The sequence below is a fragment of the Heliconius melpomene genome, chromosome 8 (assembly GCF_056956725.1).
Source record: "Heliconius melpomene rosina isolate 202511_hmr_F chromosome 8, ASM5695672v1, whole genome shotgun sequence".
Lineage (NCBI taxonomy): Eukaryota > Metazoa > Arthropoda > Insecta > Lepidoptera > Nymphalidae > Heliconius > Heliconius melpomene.
Genome location: NC_140396.1, coordinates 4,547,893 through 4,568,481, shown reverse-complemented (window position 1 = coordinate 4,568,481; position 20,589 = coordinate 4,547,893). Strand labels below are relative to the sequence as shown.

General features: G+C 29.4%; 3 protein-coding genes across 3 annotated transcripts in view; 1 reads left to right on the top strand and 2 right to left on the bottom strand.

Annotated features, from left to right (window-relative positions):
* LOC146536774 (RNA helicase aquarius) overlaps nucleotides 1-20,589 on the top strand; it is a 55,247-nt gene that overhangs the window by 190 nt on the left and 34,468 nt on the right. The window contains exons 2-6 of the mRNA XM_085189575.1: nucleotides 505-605; nucleotides 1,801-1,957; nucleotides 2,304-2,508; nucleotides 2,915-3,107; nucleotides 3,541-3,694. Coding sequence (XP_085045701.1) covers nucleotides 505-605; nucleotides 1,801-1,957; nucleotides 2,304-2,508; nucleotides 2,915-3,107; nucleotides 3,541-3,694 — 810 coding nt within the window. The remainder of the gene's footprint in view (nucleotides 1-504; nucleotides 606-1,800; nucleotides 1,958-2,303; nucleotides 2,509-2,914; nucleotides 3,108-3,540; nucleotides 3,695-20,589) is intronic.
* mthl5 (G-protein coupled receptor Mth-like 5) lies at nucleotides 4,353-9,347 on the bottom strand. Its single transcript, XM_085189283.1, has 8 exons — nucleotides 8,919-9,347; nucleotides 8,689-8,824; nucleotides 8,391-8,571; nucleotides 8,003-8,300; nucleotides 7,560-7,638; nucleotides 7,101-7,300; nucleotides 6,656-6,791; nucleotides 4,353-6,283 (listed from the first exon to the last, which is right to left on the bottom strand). The coding sequence occupies exons 1-8, from the start codon at nucleotides 9,103-9,105 to the stop codon at nucleotides 6,025-6,027; spliced, it is 1,476 nt and encodes a 491-aa protein (XP_085045409.1). The 5' UTR covers nucleotides 9,106-9,347; the 3' UTR covers nucleotides 4,353-6,024.
* Nucleotides 9,684-19,276, bottom strand: LOC146536776 (putative G-protein coupled receptor Mth-like 3). Its single transcript, XM_085189284.1, has 9 exons — nucleotides 19,033-19,276; nucleotides 13,765-13,991; nucleotides 13,177-13,365; nucleotides 12,535-12,650; nucleotides 12,295-12,373; nucleotides 11,781-11,944; nucleotides 11,341-11,485; nucleotides 10,511-10,603; nucleotides 9,684-10,425 (listed from the first exon to the last, which is right to left on the bottom strand). The coding sequence occupies exons 1-9, from the start codon at nucleotides 19,036-19,038 to the stop codon at nucleotides 10,218-10,220; spliced, it is 1,227 nt and encodes a 408-aa protein (XP_085045410.1). The 5' UTR covers nucleotides 19,039-19,276; the 3' UTR covers nucleotides 9,684-10,217.

Here is a 20,589-nt window from a genome sequence, read left to right as displayed (position 1 = left end):
TTCGGCAAAAGTTTTTGTAAATTTTTTGCATTTATTTGTGAACCTAATGCTTTATAATAATGTTTTCTGATTTGAAATTAATACTATATTTTTAATTTATTTCTTATATCATTACAACATTTTTGCATAACAAAAAAATTACAACTGAACATGCACTCAACATATACATAATTTTAAGGTTGTTCCAAATTACAACATATTTCTTAACATAAATTAGCTCATAATAAGATGTTTTTATAAATATATGAATAAGAAAATTAATAAAAAAAATATTGTTAAATATATTTTTCATAAATTTGTCTATACTTGTTTAGTAACTGATACTTATTATATTCCATCAATAATAATTACCACCTCTCACTGTAGTAAAATGCAATTAAAACTCATGTGAATTACTTTTATATCCATTTTCTGATAGCCTACTAGTATTTACTCCATTTTAATAAATCTATACACCACTCCTCATTGAATTCAAATTCAATATGGTTGTTTAAATTATTTCAGCTTGCTAATCAGTACTGGTCTCCGCATACTAAGGAACATCACTTACCTTATGATGCTTCTATTGTAGAATCAATATACCAGGCAGAGATTCTTGGCTCCAAGTAAGTAAAACACCATAGAATTGATATATGTTTTTTTTTTAAGTATGAGCATGGCCCTACTGAAGTGGATATATGATTGTTTTAAGGTCAACGGCCTTATAGATTGAGTGCACTGACCTATTTTCATTTTTAAATTTGCCAGTGATAATTAATAAAAAATAAATATTGTTAAATATTTTTGTACATTTTTAAAGTATTATTTTAGACTTGGAATAGAAAAATATATTTTCTTAACACTTATTTTTATTATTTTAAGTAATCAATTACATTCTCATTATTGTTATATAAAAATAATTGTTATTTTAATAATAAAATTATAATAATATAAAATAAATAAATAATAAAATAAATTCAAATTTTAAATAACTGTCTAATTAACTTTTTTTGTTGCCTTTCAGAAAATACAAAATATAACATTAAAAAATATATAATTTATTTAAAGATTATCTTTTTTGGTTTTAAATAGTTTCATTTAAATAAAATAATTTAAATATTAATAATGTATATAGAACCCAAAAAAGCTCTTTGATTAGATATTCAGTTTCACTCATAGAAGGATGGAGAGAGAGAGAGAAGGGACATAATGTTAGGGCAGTCCATACCCCACTTCCTCTGAATATGTATTACAACTATTAACTTTTTAATCATATGCTACTCCACTGAATATTACACCTGAACATGCTTACAGTAATTATCTTCATAATTTACTCAATACTTATCTTCATATGCCTTTCTCAGGTTTTTTTATTTTCAATTTTATTAACGATCATATTTCTATAAAATTTATGTGTCTATTTCTGTGATAGTAAAATAGTAATAAATTCTGTTAAAAATAAAAAAATAGTATTTAGTATGCAGGGTGATGTTTGTTAATTTTACCATGATATTAAAGTGAAAAAAAACAAACACATGTGTAATAAATGCTGTAGGTACATGATCATTATGAAATTTATAAAATTTATTAAAAACCTGTTGTTACTATTCTTCTATTCTGAAATTAATCAATAAATTTTGAAAAGCTTCAGTTACATTTTTAAGGCAAAACGAACGTAATGTTAAGACACCACATTCCCCCCATTCTGCCGAATTAAATTACTAAGGAAAGGAAGCATCGCACCTGTGACCGTCGTAATTCCATTGCCGCTGCGCCATAATAGTCTCAAAACCGAAATAAAAACTTATATTTTTTTTGTAGTTTCGCCGTACGTCGTATAATGATGCTAGAATTTTCTCAGTACTTAGAAGCATATCTTTGGCCACACTATGAAACTGGTAAAGCGAGCCACGCACATATGATGTCAATCATTGTAATGATTAATGAAAAATTTAGAGAAAGAGTGCAGGCCTGGCAGGTTAATTGTCGTAATTTTCTTTTTGTCATTATTAAAATATTGTTACAAGTATACAAACATGTTCTTAAAAGTGATATTTAATATAACTAAAGAATAGAAGATTTAAAGAAGATTGTGTATTTTTAATGACAGAATTTTCAAAATAATATTCATAAAACTTGCTTACTAAAGTTACTAAAATTAAATATTTCATTTCCCTGAGTCAGAATCGAATCCACAATCAGTCACGCTCACTTACGTTACTTTTCGTTGTTATTCCACACATAAGAAAAAAAAATATTTTTAAAACCAAACGCATTAATGGTTGTGGGTTGAAAAATATTAAAATTAATTTATTTTCCCATAGGCATTTCTCAAGAAACCTGATCACTTTCCCGGTTTCTTCGAACAAGTTCTAAGAGCGAGTGTCACAGATGAGGGTAGCAATATGCGGGAACAAACTGCTTTATTATTGTTCTTGAATCACTGTTTTGGGAGCATGGAGGTACAATTGTGTAGAGATCAAGTAAAGAGACTTGTGTCACTCAGTATGTGGATCAGTTTGCAAGAAGGTATGCGCCTTTATATTATTATTTTATATTTTCAAAGTGTTATTCGACATTAACAATAGAAATGAGGTGTCGAGAGGGCTCTCTATTTGCTTTCATAATGTTTAAAATATTAAGTTTCTCACTTGTCAAATGATTTTTCTTAGCTGTAATGTTTCGGTAGTGGAGGAAAAAATCCCTACAGAGATGTTAATCACGTAAATAAGTTATGCATTATTGCATTGAACAAAAAATTATGTAACACTTTAAACTAAAAACTCTTTTAACGTCGATATGTAGCGGCCCAACGCTCGAAGGTAAAAGCGACGGTTTTGGGTTCAGGTCCGACATAAGAGAATCAATTATTTTCATTTTGTCGCTCTAGTAACAAGATAAACGCGGTGTCAATATATTAATAACAAAATTTTAGGTAGACGAAACCAGGAGTTCAAAACGGTACCAAAATGGCGCAAATACTGGCGGGCCATACAAAAGAAGGATAAACCTGAGTTATTAGACAAATTGAATTGGGAGAGGCGATATTTACAATGTTTAATGATCAAATTCATGCACATATTAGAGGGAATACCTGAGGAAGGTCATATAGATATACATGCTGTGAGGTAAGGATGTTTCCTATATAAATATTAAGTAATAACTTACTAGGTAACTCACTATGAAAGGATTGAAGATTCTAATTTCATTTGATTTCAAATTTGTATTTTTGTCTAATTATATTTAATTAAAAAAATCATATATCAGATATATAGAGGTTCCCTTGTATATTTAACTTATTTCTCAGCTTCACACTTGTAGCAGGGTAGGTGGAGGTGGCTTAGTGTTGAGACACTACACTCCCCACTTTCCATCGAATTCTCAAGACCACACCAAGGCGAAGAAATGATAATTATTAAATATTTCATTTCTTTGACTGGGAATTGAACGCGTTTACAATGACATATTTGTGCCCTTGCGCCACGATTGACTTCAACAAGACACTGACTTAAATTTTAGAGTATGATATTTTTATTGATTATCTATTTTATTTATTCCTAGATACTGTGAGAGGTTTCTAGAGCTGATGGTAGATCTGGAAGCACTTTTGCCAACGAGAAGATTCTTCAACACGGTCATGGACGATTGTCACTTGGTTGTTCGTTGTCAATTGGCACCTCTTGCTAGAAGACCTGAAGGTCAACTTTTTACTCAGGTAAGTTTTATTTTTTCTTAGTTCCATTCTTTATTCCTAGCGATTTAGCCGGAGAGAACGGAGAACCAAACGCTACGGTCTCTGTTTACCTCTTTCTTGTCGTCCACTGTCATCAAATTGCACATACATACCCTAAGAATTGGAATACTTTTAATATTTGTTTGATTTAATAATTATAACGATTGTCGGAATTAACTCACAAAATATATACTTAAGAAGATAAATAATTAGTTCCTATGTCGTTTTTATATTCGTTCGCGACATAAATTCAATTTCGTAGTAAGATATATCTTTTGCAGGGGGATAAGTTTTTTATCGATCTGAAGTGCAAATTTTTAATTTAGAGTTCCTTTGACTCTACTAGATAGAGCAATCTACTAATCCAGAACAGTAATTATTGATAGCAATTATAGCCAACATAAGCACATTTCAAGTAATTTTTACCCCTTTTTTATAAAATTGATTTCCACTTTTGTTATGGGGTTTGTGGCGAGCCAAAGTATTGCGTTACTGCTCGTAAAACATAAACTCGTTATTAAATATATGCACATTTAAAGAAGGCAAAATAAGTTGATTTCACAAAGAAATTACATCTCTAGTAATTTTTTATCATGGTTTGAATGATATTGGTTTAGGATAAAAAATATTTAAACAACAATTACATTAAATCACTGCTTTATTAAAAATAAGATTGTGAGTAAAATTTGTAAATATAAAGCTAATTTCTACAATAAATTGCTTATAAAAGAAGGATACAATATAACAAACATAAGTGTACATTTTTTATTTTCTTTTATTTATTTATCTATTAATAATATTTTTTGTTATTCAAATTTTAGAGAGCAGTAAATAAAGTTACATTGAACAATATATTCGTTCTTCATAATCATATAACTACTTAAATTAATATTAAAATTAATGGAAAAACCAATGTTTCTAATTAAAAAATACGTTTAAATTTTTAAATGCAGTCTTATAATACATTTGTGTTGCCCTTATAATAAATATTACACAATGTATACACAAAAATCATCAATTGCATAATAGGTATATAGAAAACTACAAAAAATATTAAAATAAGGAAAAAAAATATTAATATCAAAATAGTTGCCTTTTTATAAATCTAATTAAGTAATTAATAGTGAGCAAAAAATAATATCTAAACACAATAATATAGAAAACAAATATTCGAGTTGATATTTAAAAAAAATACAGCCGAATTGATAACCTCCTTTTCTTACATTAGTCTGTTAAAAAGGTATCTTAATACTAAAATTTGTAGAGATTTAAAATTGTAGCGTTATAAAGTTTTAATGGATGTGAATATTATTTATTTGTAAAAATTTTTTGTAATAAAAATATATTTAAATTAGCTATCAAAAGGTAATAGATAAAAAAGGTTATATCTTAGTTATTTTTTAAATATTACTTGTTATGATAAGAGCTAGATTTCATTAATGCAAAAAGTAAATGAAGTCCTACGTGCAAAAAGTGTACTTTGGGTATACATATCATACTGAGAGAGAGACCATAAATTAAAGCTTAAAGTAAAAAGACATTTACGAAAGTAATCACAATAATTTCTTCAAAATATACATAAAAACACAATTTAAATTGTAATTGTACCAATACATTAATTTTTAAATAGTGTATAAGTAATATTAATAATAATATATATTGAAATACGCAGCACCACCACATTCTAATTATAATATAAAACATTGCTCTACACAATACTGTTAAGTTTTTAATAAGGCACATTCCTAATATGACGTTTCGAAAAATTCGATGCACATTCTTTTAGAATTTCCGTACACAAAAGGTATAACGGGATCCTAGTCATAAGACTTTGCAGTTCGTCTGTCTGTTATTATTATAACAAATAATGAAAAATATAATAAATATTACATTTTCCTATATAACAAATGTGTTTTTTGCTCATTTTTATTGAATGAAAATAAAAAAAACTGTGATCATTACTTTCTCTGATTAAGAAAGCAATGATATTGTATATAATAATAAATATTAATAAATTTATATACATATACATACAGAAAGAAGCTGTTTTAAATATTGTGCAATCTACTAATGTCATAGTTGGTGTTAGTCATCATTTCTTGATAGCAGTGTTGAGGAAAATACTTAAATTGTGATTTGCCTCTTCTGGTGACAATTATTCATAATAAATAGTTTCAAATAAAAGATTGATAAAAGATATGTTTCATTGATAATAATACAAGATCTATCTTAATCTTATACAAAGCTGCCATTTTTTTAGTATAATTAATTGAACATGGCGAAATATATATTTTTTCTTGGAATAAAGGCTATTAATAATTACCACCATTCATTTGGGTCATCTCGTCTCCCCACTCACCGGTGGGTACAGGTTCAGCGTAGCAACAACTTTTGCGCAATAAAAACATAACATGAGACTGTCTCACAACACATACATAGAAAACTAATATTGCTTGAAGCAAATTTACTACTATATGTGCATATAGCAGACCATCGAAGTTCAACCACGATAATAAAAGGAATAACCATGATATGGTCATTATAATGAACAGTTGTATGAACAAGTTGAAACTGAAACAAAAAAAAATTTAAGATTAGAAATATAATAATTATGTAAAGACACTTCCATTCCCCATTTTCGACCGAATTCTAGAGGCAATGCGTGTTAAGTGGCTGTAGTCAACGCAGTGTTTTGCCTCGTTACCAAAGCGGGGATATAAAAATATTATATACTTCATTCCTCCCCGAGGGAATCGAAGCCACAACCGTCACGTTACAGCCGCAACGACGGCCTCAACAGAGGTCTAGATTAGAAATAGCCGTTTATTAATATTTTTTTTGTAAAACTGTATGTAATTCAAGGAATATAAAGTTCTGATTTATAAAGTAAATAATCACTGAGAATTATATTTAAACAGTAATCATTAACTAGTGTCTACTTACCATCCTTTCAGTTTGTAGTGTATCCGTCCATATATATTTATCCTCTTGATAACTTTCAATGTTGTTATATAAAAGAACAAATTGAAAATTATTGTAAAAGCAATTGGTGTAAAGAATACAGCAATGCCGAGCCACCCTGTTGAGTAGGTTCATTTAATTATTAAAAATACGAATTTCTGTGCCATTATGGTGGAATAAGTTAGGGCCTAAGTTTACTGCAATGATTGTGGATCTCAATCCACTTATTAGAATGATTATTTTTTAGTTATTTTCATGACCTGGTAGTTGAATGGAGTTCCACCACTCAATATAAAATGTCTTGAAGATTGGGAAAGAATAGAAATTTCTTTGCCCACCCTGTTATAAAGTGTCGTAAAAAACCGAAAGCTGTTTTTTTTTAATATAAACGGAATATTTCATCATGTTGGCATTAAAATATAAATACCTATAGTTTCCTGTTGTTCCATATCATCTACAAAAATTGTTGTGGAAAGTCTCATTTTCTTATACGGATCGACACCAGTATCCAAAAGAAAATGAGCACATAATGCCATAGCAGCCATTAATACAACACATGACCAAACCACACTTGAATAGTAGCAGTATTTGCGGACATCAGTTACTCTTAAAAATACATTTCTTGATCTGAAACAAAAATTGACTAGCATGAAAATTTTTAAAATTAAATACCCACGCGCGGCTTCGCCTGCTTAAACTTATTTTTTGTTATATTAAAGCCAAATTATACAAAATCTTTATGTAAATTGTAAGCTATGCATAACATTTTTATATGTTAGTGGAACAAACACCAATCCTTGCAAAATTACATGTTAATAATATTAGTAGGTTTTTATTCTTTATTATATAGTAAATTATAAATTTAAAGATTTTTCAATAAGCTTACTTAAAAGTCTTCCATATGTAGAACCCAAAACTGTTCAACCAGAAGAATGCACCTAGCAAACTAATGTATAAAATAACATCTGTAAAAGGAAAGATTTTTAACACATAAGTATTTTTTATTACGGAAATCTATATTTAAATAACATAGCCTAAATATTATATTAAACATTAATGCTTCACTCCTTTACTGCATATGATAAGGCAGAGATAACCTAGCAGAGTGGCAGAACTCAACGTCAGGCTTTTGCCTTGGGTGTCAGACCGAAAAAATGAATATATTAATAAATAATAACTCATTCTTTTGAGTGGGGACCGAACCCACAACATCATTACATTGCACCCTGGGCCACAATGGCCTCAAACGAATTATAAACAAAACTTGATAAGTAATATTAATGGATAAAGTAAAGATTAATTTCCTTAGTTGGATTAAATATTAATTACCTGTGACCATGAAACTTATATGGTTACTGAACTCTGTAAATATTCTCACTAAATCTGCCGCTTGACTGACTATCAGGCATACATTGATAGTAGTTATAATATTGCCTGCTAAATCTCTTAATGTAGGTAGCACGAAATATATGATGGCTACTATGAGAAATAATACCATAGCAATTGCATGAAACAATGGATTCAACACTTTCTTCATAAGAAAACTTGTTTCTTTCCAGTTTATAATCACTTCTGGAACACAAACTAAAGCATACAATCCAGTTGTGTTGGAACTTGTAATAAGTATCTGGAAAATGCATAAATAAAGTAGTATATTTATATAATTAATTTAAAATAGAAAATGTATATTAGCATAGAACATTTATATAGTACAAACCTTATCCAAACAGTACTTATTTATGTCATGAATGTAAGACGATGGCTCTTTTTCTACAGGGATTGCAATTACTTCATGTATACTAAATGTGTTTGATATTAGAGGGTCGTCTTTAATATGATCTGAACTGTGTTCATGGTGTATTAGATGTTGTAAACGTCCATCAGATAGAAGGTTAAGCCTATAATTGAAAAATATAGGTATTAATTTGTGTATTTATGTATATATATTTTAATATACAATGTACATATATTTTAGTAATAGCGCTGAACTTGCCCTATTTAAGAATAACACTCACACATCTTCTGACTTTCCCAAGTCAAATATAGGTCGTTGTTGAGTTGTCGCACAGTTAGGTACTCCATTGACATAGCCAAAATATTTTACCTTAGTATCCTTCCCATCTTCTAGTTTAAATTTTGGTTCCCATTCACCTATATTACAAAAAAAATGCATTTAAATTACTAACTGCAAAAGTCTAAAGCAAACAGTTTTATATGTTATTTCCTGAAATCAATTGGAACTTACTTTGATTATAGTTTTGCATCAATCTACAAACTGAATCGACTATAAGCTCGTTAGGCTCACAACATTTGTTTATTTTTATGGAATTCTGTTGTTCTGATAATTCATTTAAATCGGTATCGCTTCCTTCAGCGTTAACGTTGTTGAGTATAATTATAAAGATGAACGTTTTTATACATAAAACAATCATTTTATAAAATCTTTCCGGCTTCCGTTACATGGATACGATATGAAAAGAATGGCGGTTTAAGGCACAGCTGTTAAGGCACACACAATTTATATACATGACATTGTAAAATCTAAAAATACTAATTAAAAGTAAAAGACTTTAAAATCGTTTTTTTAATATTTCAATGTTAGGAGAAAAATCCTTACAAGTTACAACATAAACTTGACAGATAATCTATTTGACAGATGCTTTCAAGTTTGACGTCTCAATTCTTAACTAAGTTATAGATAACATTGATGTCTGCCTTATAAGTAACCTGTCTATTATGAGGAAAGTAAAGAAGTGAAATAAAAATAAATTGAACAGTGAAGAATTATTGAGTTTTTGATAAAGTTAATTAAATTTTATATGGTACTTTAAAATTAAAAGGTTGCAATTACACTCGCCTCAATGCATAGGTGGATTTAAACAAATTGAAGAGTATATAAGTATTTACATGGGCATATCTAGAAATACTTGTCCAGGGACGGCCTTGACTTAAGCTTTAATTTATTCTTTACATTTTTTTCGTATTTGTCGCAGTAAAATAAAACAAATGATGAAGAAAATATATTATAATTATATTAGCTTATAGCTTCATATAGCATGCATGAAATATTACAGACTTAATAACATCTTTTTATTTACATTAAGGGATAAACTTGCCTTAACCATTGTAAAACATTTGGATTATATTCAAATATAATTTAACCAAATTGAAACTATTTTAATTAATTTTAATACCTTAATATGGCACATAATTTACTTAAATATAATATCATTTCATAATAAACATATGTCTTAGATGTAAAATATCATATTCTTATTACACAAAATATTTTTTTACAAAACATTTTATAACAATTTTTATTTTGAAAGTAACAGAGATTCAAAATTAGCCTATAGGAATTCTTATGTATTCGAGTGTTAAGTATTATATTTTATACATAATATCTATGATGTTTTAGACAGCTTTCGTTCATTTATTTTCATTAATACTAAGCTGAGTATTGCACGATTTTTCATACCTGTTTTAGTTATATAAAATAAAAACTTAAACTACACTTTTAAGGCCACTGAAGTGATAAAAACTACTAGTTAAGTATGACTTCTACTGTATCATCTGATAATATTTGTTGATCATCACTATCGTCGTGTGGACTCAGTTTTTCAGCTATTGGACGGGTAACAAATGAACAGCAGTTCTCACTGGCCAATCCTTGCATTGCGCGCTTTCTAAATACCACCAATATTAAGAATATGACAACTCCTTGGAGACAGTTAAATATATCCATAATTTTCCTGAAATAAATATATTTTGAACAGTTACTTTAAATTGTAACGGATATTAATATAGAACTATGAGTGATAAGACTTGAAATATTACCAAATAATATGTGCCCCTCCGTGTGCGAAGCTAGCGATTTCAAATATCCAAGATATTCCCATTACAAGGAATAACTTAAGAGAGATTAAAAACCTGAAAATATTAAAATTAAGATGAGATTTAGCTTATTACTTTATTTAGCTCTCCCGCCTATTGCAAGCTAAAAAGATAGAACCTTGTGTTATAAAATGTTGCCTGCTCAAAAAATAAAAATATAATTAAATTAATATATTTAATTCTTTCAAGTGGGAATGGAAACCTTTACCATTTTGTACAGCCACGCACTCAGGAGCTATACAGTTCAATCGAGGCGATGACATACAATTAGTAAAGTAAATATTTTATTAATTAATCAGTAAAGATAACAAGTTGCCATGGTTACCCATCCCACGCTATTTGATCTAGACTGTACATGAGTACTCATAGTATATTGACACTAAAATAACCCATATCACTCCTTTTTTATTAAAAATTAAGTATAGGAATCACATTCGATTACTTTTATTTCTGTTTATCTTGTAGGTAATTAAATAATATATTTTTACAAAGCAATGTTTTATAATGTTCATAAGATTTAACCATTAACAATTAGGTATTATCATTTATAAACAGGCCATTCATTGCGAATGGGCACAATCATGCGATTAAGCGCGACAAGTGAAAATGAAATATTTATTATTTTAATTTTCACGGTTTGGGCAAAAAGGTAAAGCGGAAGTGAGAAACGGAAATCTTAATTTGAACGGAGTGTCTTAACACTACGTTCCCAGGTTCAGAAAAAAAAACATAGATATCTCAACATGTTTTGTTAATAGTAAAATACTGCTCACCTGTGTTTTAGATTGTTTAATTTGTTAACTTCGTATTTCTTTGTATGTCTCCATAAATGGACAGAAGAAAGAACAAAAAGTGAGATGTTCACGGCAATTAGGATAGCTATCGGCCCGTAAAAGAATAACCACGTCTCCGTACGTCCTGTAAAAATAAACCAAAAAACCAATTTTATTAAAGTTATGTAAATATTAAATACTTTATTCCAAGTTTTAATTAAAATATAACCACAGTCGTAGTGACAAAATATTATGAATCTGTTTTTGCTATATATCAATATTTAGTTGAATAACAACGTCAATCAATTAACATACTTAAAAAAGGCTCCTTTTTAAAATCTGTAACACTAATAATATTTAATTAGCTTCACGCTGTTTCCCGCAAACAGCAGGGTAGGCTGAGGGAACCTAGTGTTAAGTTAACTTAAAATATTGTTTACCTCTAAACCAACAGCTGGTTTCACCAATGCCAGGCTTGTAGTGATCACCGTCTACAAAATTCGTGATGAGAGTTACGGTCAAAAAGAATATACTGAATCCCCAAGCATAACAATTGTATAGGAAACATTGTTTCTGTTCTGTCTTCTTTAAATAACTGGCATCACTGAAAAAAAAATATAAAAAAAAATAACTTCAAAGGAAATTTTAAGATATTTTTTATCTTATAATGGTTATATTACAACTATTTTAAGGGCTTAGCTAAAAAATATCAAATATAGACAAAATAAATTAATTTTTAACAAAAAGAAAAACCGACTTCTAACAACGAACTAAAAAGTGAAAAACAATTTTACAAAGATTTTATAATTTTGAAGTCAAAAATATCAAAATCAGTTCACCCAGTTAAAAGTTATGAGGTAACAAACATAAAAAAAAAATACAGTCGAATTGATAACCTCCTTTTCTTACAGAAGTCGGTTAAAAAATGAACAGATAGATTGTAATAAAACTTACATCACGCTTCTATACATGTTAATGCTTATCACATTCATCCAAAAGAACGTTGCCATCATCCAGAAATATACGAGGAAACCTTAAAAATAAATATAAAAAATATATAGAGCGAATTTATCATTGCTTAGGTATACAGTTCAAATCAACATGCAATGCCTCTCTGTCTTTCCCTCTGCCTGCACTGCTGTATGCGGGTTACAGCGTGAAACTGAAAATAAAACAGAAATATATATACAGTACCTGTTATAGCGCATATTTCATTCTTAAATCCTGGGCTGAGTTGTAATACTCCAAGGGACAAAAACCCAAGAGCCATGCTAGCGCTCATGCACATGTAACACACGCCTTGCAGATCCCTATAAAATACAGATTGTATTATATTATCATCTAAAAATCTTACAATATATTATGTAATCTTCATGTTTACCTCATGTCCCAAGGGAAACTCAGGGAAATCCTTCTTTCCCTACATTTTTGATTTTGACATACATAACAAGACAAGACATACGTAATTAAACTACGACTATGGTGCACATGCATAGCACCAAGCCGGTTGTATATACTGATTTATATTAAATTAAATCAGCTTGACCTTGCACACAGCAGGGTAGGCAGTGGGAACCTAGTGTTAAGACACTCTGTTTCCCACTTTCCGCCGAATTCTGGACAAATTTCGTACTAAATCGCGGAACTCAACGCTGCGCTTTGCTTCGATACCAGAGCGAAGAAATTAAAATATAAATGTAAATAAATATTTTATTTCCTCGAATGGGAATCGAACCCATAACTAGTCGCGTTTACAGTCACACTTTGTTCTTCTGCGGCCTCACCTATTTTTATTGAAGTAAAGAAAAGAATATGCATATCACATATCGTACTTACCTCATTCGTGGCAAATACATGTAAACCGCAAAGGTGATAACGAGAAATACTACAGAGACGAAGGTCAGAATTCCACCTGTCTCCACACCGTCGTTCTTGGGTTTGATCTCTTCGAAGCACACCACAGCGGCCGGGATGAATCCTGAGCTCGTGTCGCTTGCATTCCGATACATTTTGCCAAGGCAATATCTAAAAAGTTTCTTTTTTATGCGCTGGTTCAATATTTTTTTTATTTGTAATATTACTAAGAGCGCGAACGTCTCTAATGTCCCATATACTACTGTATGTTTTTCCTTAATAATCATGCTTTTTACTTCATAATAAACAGTCATCGTGGTATTATAATATGTCGTTTTTCATGAAATAAACGGATTTTATGACATAAATAATAAGCAATAACAATATTGTTTGAAAGTGGGCTTTGAACCTTTGCATGTCGAAGTCTTAAAAAAATCGTTCTAATAAAAATTGCCAAATGTGAAATTCATATTATAAAATACATTTGTATTTAAATTTCAAAACACAAATATCTAAAATGTAATTATAGCTATACAAACTACAATTGAAATAAAAAATAGAAACACTTACAAACTAGGATCCTCCACAAAAATAAATTCAGGGGTGTCTTGAGTGGAGATCTTGTCGCCGTTTAAGATGATATCTTTAAGGAGCACGTGGCCCATTGTACAATTCATATTGATCCTGGTAGTTGCGTTGCCGCAGAAACCTCGCGGCCTAATTATCTCATCATTTTTACAGCAATTTTGAAGCGACAGGGCCGTCCCACTTAGAGTTAATATAATAAATATTAGTTCCTGAAAGCAAATTAAAATAAAATAAAAAAAAACTACGTTAAAAAGAATCGGCTAGAAGAACTAAAAATTAAATAACTTAATAAAGATTTTATTTAGAACTAGTGGGCCCGGAGGCGGCTACGCCCGCGAAAATATAAGCCTAAATAATTAAAATAAGTTAAAAAATAATAATAAGTGGAGATTTATTATTAGAAAAAATATCTGAGTAACCGAAATGAACAAACAAAAGAAGTAAAAGAAGGAAAAAGTACCTAAAGTTTGCCGTGCGCGCGTACTATACATTTTTCTATATTAAATAATTACTAATTTTTGCGAACAATATTTGATAAAATCCCAAATGATTAAAATTACGATCTTTTAAGTGTATAACATCGTTATAGATAACCGAACTGAGATAAATTAATTATAAGCAGCAAATAATTACAAAAAAAATAATAGTAATTCGAAAATATATAAAAAATTACAAAATCATCAAAGTCATCTGCCCGTTCGCGTCGGTCATACTATACCACCCGTAGGCTAGGTCATTTGGAATCAGTGACATCTCCTTAATTATTTATTAGAATGTTATACAGTAAACTATAATTTCAATCTAGATGAAATGCTAAAAGTGACTATTATATTTATTTTCATAAGGATGAATATCAAATTATAGAAATGATCTAATTTTTGTTAATGTATACAAATCTATATCGGCGCGCGCCATGTATGCATTAAGCAAGCTCATTTTGGGTGACGTTTTCTTAAAACATCAAACTTTGCAAGCCGTTGCTTAGCAACGCGTAGCGACGATTGTTATTAACATGGCGGAATAAATTGCATGTCAAATTAATTATTTTAATATATTGTTATATATCGAAAATATTACAAATATGAGAAAAAAAAAGTATCCTATGTTCATCCCGGGACCCTCAAGTATCTCTATATGAGTATTTTATCACAATTAAATTAGCGGTTTGACCCTGATTGCGTAAAAGACAGACAGACAGACAGACAGAGTTACTTTCGAATTTATAATATAGGTATGGATACTTCATAAGCAAACCTTACTACTTTTAATATTAATACAATGCTATTCGTAGTATGTGCTACTTACTCATAGCTATCAATGCGAAGACCTTAACAAAATTTCAGTTATTTTTAAATCAGTTAAAAAATCTACAACTGAATCGAGAACCTCCTCCTTTTTGAAGTCGGTTAAAAAACCTATGTTTGCATCAAATACAAAGAAAGTTATTACATTTTAATATAATGTAAACTATTTTATAATATAGATATTGAATGAATATTTGAAACAGTTGTGTCGTGATAACGCATCCGTTTTAAAAATATCTATTATCTATATTACGATAAATAATTGTACCCGGTCAGTCAATTGCATTTAACGTTTTGATAATATTTGAATGAATGTATTTTACTCTCCTAGTTTAATTAATGGTCATAAATCATTATGTTTCTTTTTAAATGCTGTTAAAACATACGAGTACATATATATACATGGGCGTAGAAATAGGGAGAGCGGGGTGACCTTTGCCCACCCGGCCCCCTTGTGCAAAAACTACCAAATTTTTGCCACAAAATATTTTATAAAGAATATTTATATGAACACATTTTCAAAAGTTCAAATTCAAATGTTCAAAGCTAAAGTCCAGTGACCCCCCCCCCCCCATTAGAATATATATCGACAAGTACCTACATAATTTAATTAAACCTTAAAACTTGTTAAGCTTTAATAAAAAAGGCATATTAACTATTGATCCCAAAAAATATCTACAATATTTGTTATAATATTAGTATAAATTTCTATATAATAATTGTGCTGATAAAAACCTAACGCCTCGTCAGATAAGACCACCTCGTCTGGAGTCATACAAGTGGCCAAGTACTCCTGGAAATGGGTCAACTGACAATTAGTGTTCGATAATGATAACTCAAGATGGTAATATAATTTCGCACTTAGACAAGGTCAATTCATATAATTAAACTATTGTTATTTATTAATAAAGGTCGAGGATTGCAGGTGAAGAAAGTGAACCGGTACGATCGCTTTTTATTATTATTAATAATAATAACTTCTTTTTTTTTTATACTATCGTGATATTTGCAAGGTTTTATAATTATTTCTAAGAAGATTGTATAATGAAACCGAAACTTGACAGATGAATATCAAAATGATCCTATAATATTTCCTTTTTTACCTTTTGAGATACGGAACCCTAAACATGCACATAAATATGTCTTTTGCCTGAAATTTATACTGCAGCCACCAAATTCTATCTTTTACAAATATCATTGCCATGACATCTATATTTAAAAATAAAGCCATATATGTAAGTACTAATTTATGTAATAATAGACCATTTGTTCCCATCATCAACTATAAGAATGTGCTTAAAACAATTTTAATAATTTATTTGTCGTAGATGTTCATTGAACAATATAAAATAATGACTCATACAAATTTGGAAGTAAAATATTTGAATTAACATAAAAACTAACGTTTTTAAAGTAAGTAGGTACGTTAATTACATACTTAAAATTATATATGTATATATGTGACGCATCCCTAAATGATTTAAGGCATACAAATATAATATTTGGTAAATATTATCATAGTAGATAATTATGGCGCAGAGACAAACTATGGTGGAGATCTTAGGTATTGACAACGACTGCGGTTCGCGTAACAATTCTTTGAATTATGTCCGTATGTTTGTCGTTTAAGGAAAATCCCTTAAACATCTTGAAATATATATTTTTTTATATTTAATTATTTTTTCTTGTTACTCGTTACGTACTTTTTTTTTTATCGTCACATATCGGTCAAATGACGCACTGCGACGACGAATAGATAGAAATATTTATTGGGTTGTGCGAATAATATTTGAAATTATAACGATAAATAGAATCAATAGAGAAGCTAGTGATGAATCAGTTTTTACCTTATTAAATATAATGAAAAACTTTTTATAAAAACAAATACTCATATGTTTTTATAAAAAGGTTTTGAGAATTTGAACCCAAAGTCATTGCAATGAATGGACTACATTGGTGTTCTATAGGCAACTATTATATTTTGTGGTTAGCGATAAAATATTTTCTTTTTTTGTCTAAGTTCCTGCGACACAAATAACTTGACATTGGTAAATCATTAGAATTTCTTCTCGCATGTACAGTGCGGTCAACCAGTCGTGGCTGCCTTGAAGTTAGGTTTTTCTAAACTTTTGCGAATTGTTCACTGGGCAAAAAATAATCAAAATTAAGAAAAAAAATCTTAAAATCAAATTGCATCTACATATAACTTCAGTGGCCACAACTTGTTGACCGTATTCTAGATAAAGTAGTATCTACACGTTCTACTATTTACTTTGTAAATGCCATTAAAATAAGATTTACGTAAACGACACGTTCGTAAACAAAGCTAGATGCAAATATTGTACGTCAATAAAAACAGATTTAACATTATAATTAAATTAAATAAAGCTAATTGTACCTTTGTAGTGAAACGGTCGTCATTTAATTTTATTTATTCTTCAATTTATATAATAATAATTAAGTTATAATAAAAATGGTTGTAATAAAAAATATTATTTTACAATCTACTTGTTATTAGACATGATAATTATTAATAAGTATTTAGCGTTAAAAAAGATAATTTCTAAAATGATATTAGTACAAATTTTTATTGTGACCTTTGACTATAATAATAAAATTAGATAAAGAACGGCGGTACATGCGTAAAATTATTATCGATGAAGCCTTGGCCAGGCTAAACAAAGTCTATTTTTTTGCGAAATATGATAATTTATAATTTTAAGACTAGTTAAACTACTCTGAGGCCAGTCGTGGCAGGGTCGATTCCCACTTGAAGAAATAAAATAAATAATATTTTCATTATAATATCCGCTCTAGTGTCGGTCTAGGAAAATAGAAAAACTGTGTAGTAGCACTAGGTTCCCTCACCTCTCTAGTTCTACAGATACAGTGTGAAGCTAAAAAATAATAGAATAAGTAGGTACATAATTCTTTAACCTTTAAAATCAATATTTAAAATTTATAATACTTCTGGATGCCATTGATTCTTGTCATTAACGACTTATAAAAGTTATTCAACTTTTCGTACAAATGTTTACCCTCGTAAATTAAAAATAATATGCGATAACCCCAAGTAAGAGCTCGAAATGTTTATTATGCATGCGGCACACATGATGTTCTAAATATAGGTATATTTTAATTGCAACCTATTACTTAAACGTACCTACATTTTTATTTTTTTTTTAATTTTTAAATGGCCGCTTAAAATAATATTAAATAGTCTTTAGTACGTTAATTATTTTTTAGACTGTATTTCTATTTAGAGTTAAGTTTTTAGTTATGTTGTTTATATACTTTTGATTTCAATATAAAATTGATTGTTGATATTGAGAACTTGTTTATCTTATCAAATCTTGTCAGTTTAACAGTCCTTCATTTAGATAAAAATTGAAATAAACATATCAATTAAGCAAAATAACACTTGTCTATATTTGTTTGTCTCAATTATTACTTCATTGTTATAGTAAATGTAAGAAAAATCGAAACTACCTCCTAACCGAATTATTAATAAATTAAATATTACACTAGATTATAATATATATAAAAACAATATATATAAATACAAAATAAACGTTATTATATAAAAATAATTAATATTTCTATGCACAGTATATGCTATACGTAGATAACGCTCGTATCTATTAATTGGACTATTTAGATATATGTTTGTTACAATTATTTGTCTGTATATTACTTATCTCGCAATGGTTCCGAGCATTACCAAAACACACCATTTTATTACTTTACTTCGTTATATTTTAGAAATTTATAACTTTAAAGCTATAACGGAAAATGGTTACTTAAATTAAATCTACCCTACGAATGTTCCAAAAAAAAATTATTAAATTATCATCATCAAATATTATTTATCTTAAATATTTAATCAATACACGTGTTAAAACATTGATAAAGGATTCCTAATATTTATAAACACTACAGAACTTACCTTCATATCGTATTTGTGGGCGAAACAAGCAGAACTAAAGCAAGAACACGCGTCGCTTAGCACCACCTTTCGACTGGCGTTTGAGGCGTTATCATTAAATGTGTTAATAATTAATGTGAAATTCAATCGGTTTTTCGATATCGCGGTGCTGGCAGAGATGCGCGTGCGCCGCTGCGGCCGCCGATAGAGTAAACAAGTTTCCTTTAGGAGTCAGGACCCGTTGACTTTCGTTCAATTGGGTCATATTTTTACATTTTGCTTCACTCTCACTTTCTTGCGAGTACGTTTAGAAATTATACTTAAATAACGTTGGCTACTTGTTTTTTTTTATTTATATAAATGTAGATAAAAGCTTGAAAATAAATAAGAAGAAAATATTATATATAAATTTTAATTTGTAAAGTAGTTGTTAAATTTGTATTATATACAATAAATTATTTTTTTCATCACTAAAGCAGCGTAATCGGTATATCGGTTTAAAATATTTTTACCATTCTCAGTATAGCGTGGAATTAAGAAAACCTTTAATTATATATTTTTTATTAAATTCAGATTTAAATACCATTTTTAAAAAAATAAACCTTATTCTTGTTGATTTGTATGCGATTGGCATTGGAATTATGGATAATGGAATCTTATTTATTAACACAAATATGCTTGCGAAAATTATTCATATTTGGTACAAACATTGTAGTGATAATGGAGAATAATCACTAATTTTAAATTCTAGCTCATCGTATTGTCTTTTAAAAACAAAAAATACTTGTGAAAGAATTATTTTGATACGTCTATTGGTTTTTGAGATATTGTCCTTTAAAGTAAGCGCGCGACGCGAGACTCCGTCGGGCCGTAACCGACTCGCGTGACGTCACAGGTCTTGCAAAACTCGCTCGCTCAGTTCGTCTTCGTTCACTCGCAGTTCGCGCTCTTCTTTAGCTGGCGTTCCACCACAAATTTAGTTTCGTTTAATAAATTATATATTATCTATATAATAAAATAATATATTAACTATATAATAATTTTTAAAATCTTTTTTTTTTCTCATACATAATGTAATAGCGAGCATTGTATTTTAAGATATTGAAGTTTTGATAGTACTTTGTCAAAAAAACAGTTCTATCTTGCTCGGTTTCATGGCGTGTTGTACCAAAATCTTTAGCTTTGATTATTTTTATTGTAGTATCGATACTAGAAAGCTTGATTTTTTTCCAACAACACTTGGCTTGGCGTGGGCGTTACCACAAACTTAATCAGTACTTTAATGGAGAGACTACTCAGAACTTTGACGGAGGCATACAGGTAAAAAAAGAAGAGCTCTGCATTAGATTTGCGGCCTTTTTAGATTTGCAGAAGGCCTTTAACTGTGTGCCTCGTCGATGTATCTGGAGGGCAATGCGATCCAAAGGGATCCCTGAGGCCTATATTGAGATTATCAGAGATATGTACCACGATCCCGCTTTGCGATTCGCGATGGTTAGGACTGCTGTTGGCGACACCAAACCCTTTAGATCACAGTAGGGGGTTCACCAAGGCTCGGCTTTTAGTTCGTTCTTATTT

Coding starts and splice junctions, on each gene's coding strand:
- LOC146536776 (XM_085189284.1), bottom strand. Junction 11,486..11,780: donor AACCAGCTGTTGGTTTAGAG/GTAAACAATATT, acceptor TTATTTTTACAG/GACGTACGGAGACGTGGTTA. Junction 10,604..11,340: donor TTAAACAATCTAAAACACAG/GTGAGCAGTATT, acceptor TAATATTTTCAG/GTTTTTAATCTCTCTTAAGT.
- mthl5 (XM_085189283.1), bottom strand. CDS start 9,105: ATGATTGTTTTATGTATAAAAACGTTCATCTTTATAATTATACTCAAC. Junction 6,792..7,100: donor GGAACAACAGGAAACTATAG/GTATTTATATTT, acceptor CCTACTCAACAG/GGTGGCTCGGCATTGCTGTA. Junction 6,284..6,655: donor CACTACAAACTGAAAGGATG/GTAAGTAGACAC, acceptor TTTTTGTTTCAG/TTTCAACTTGTTCATACAAC.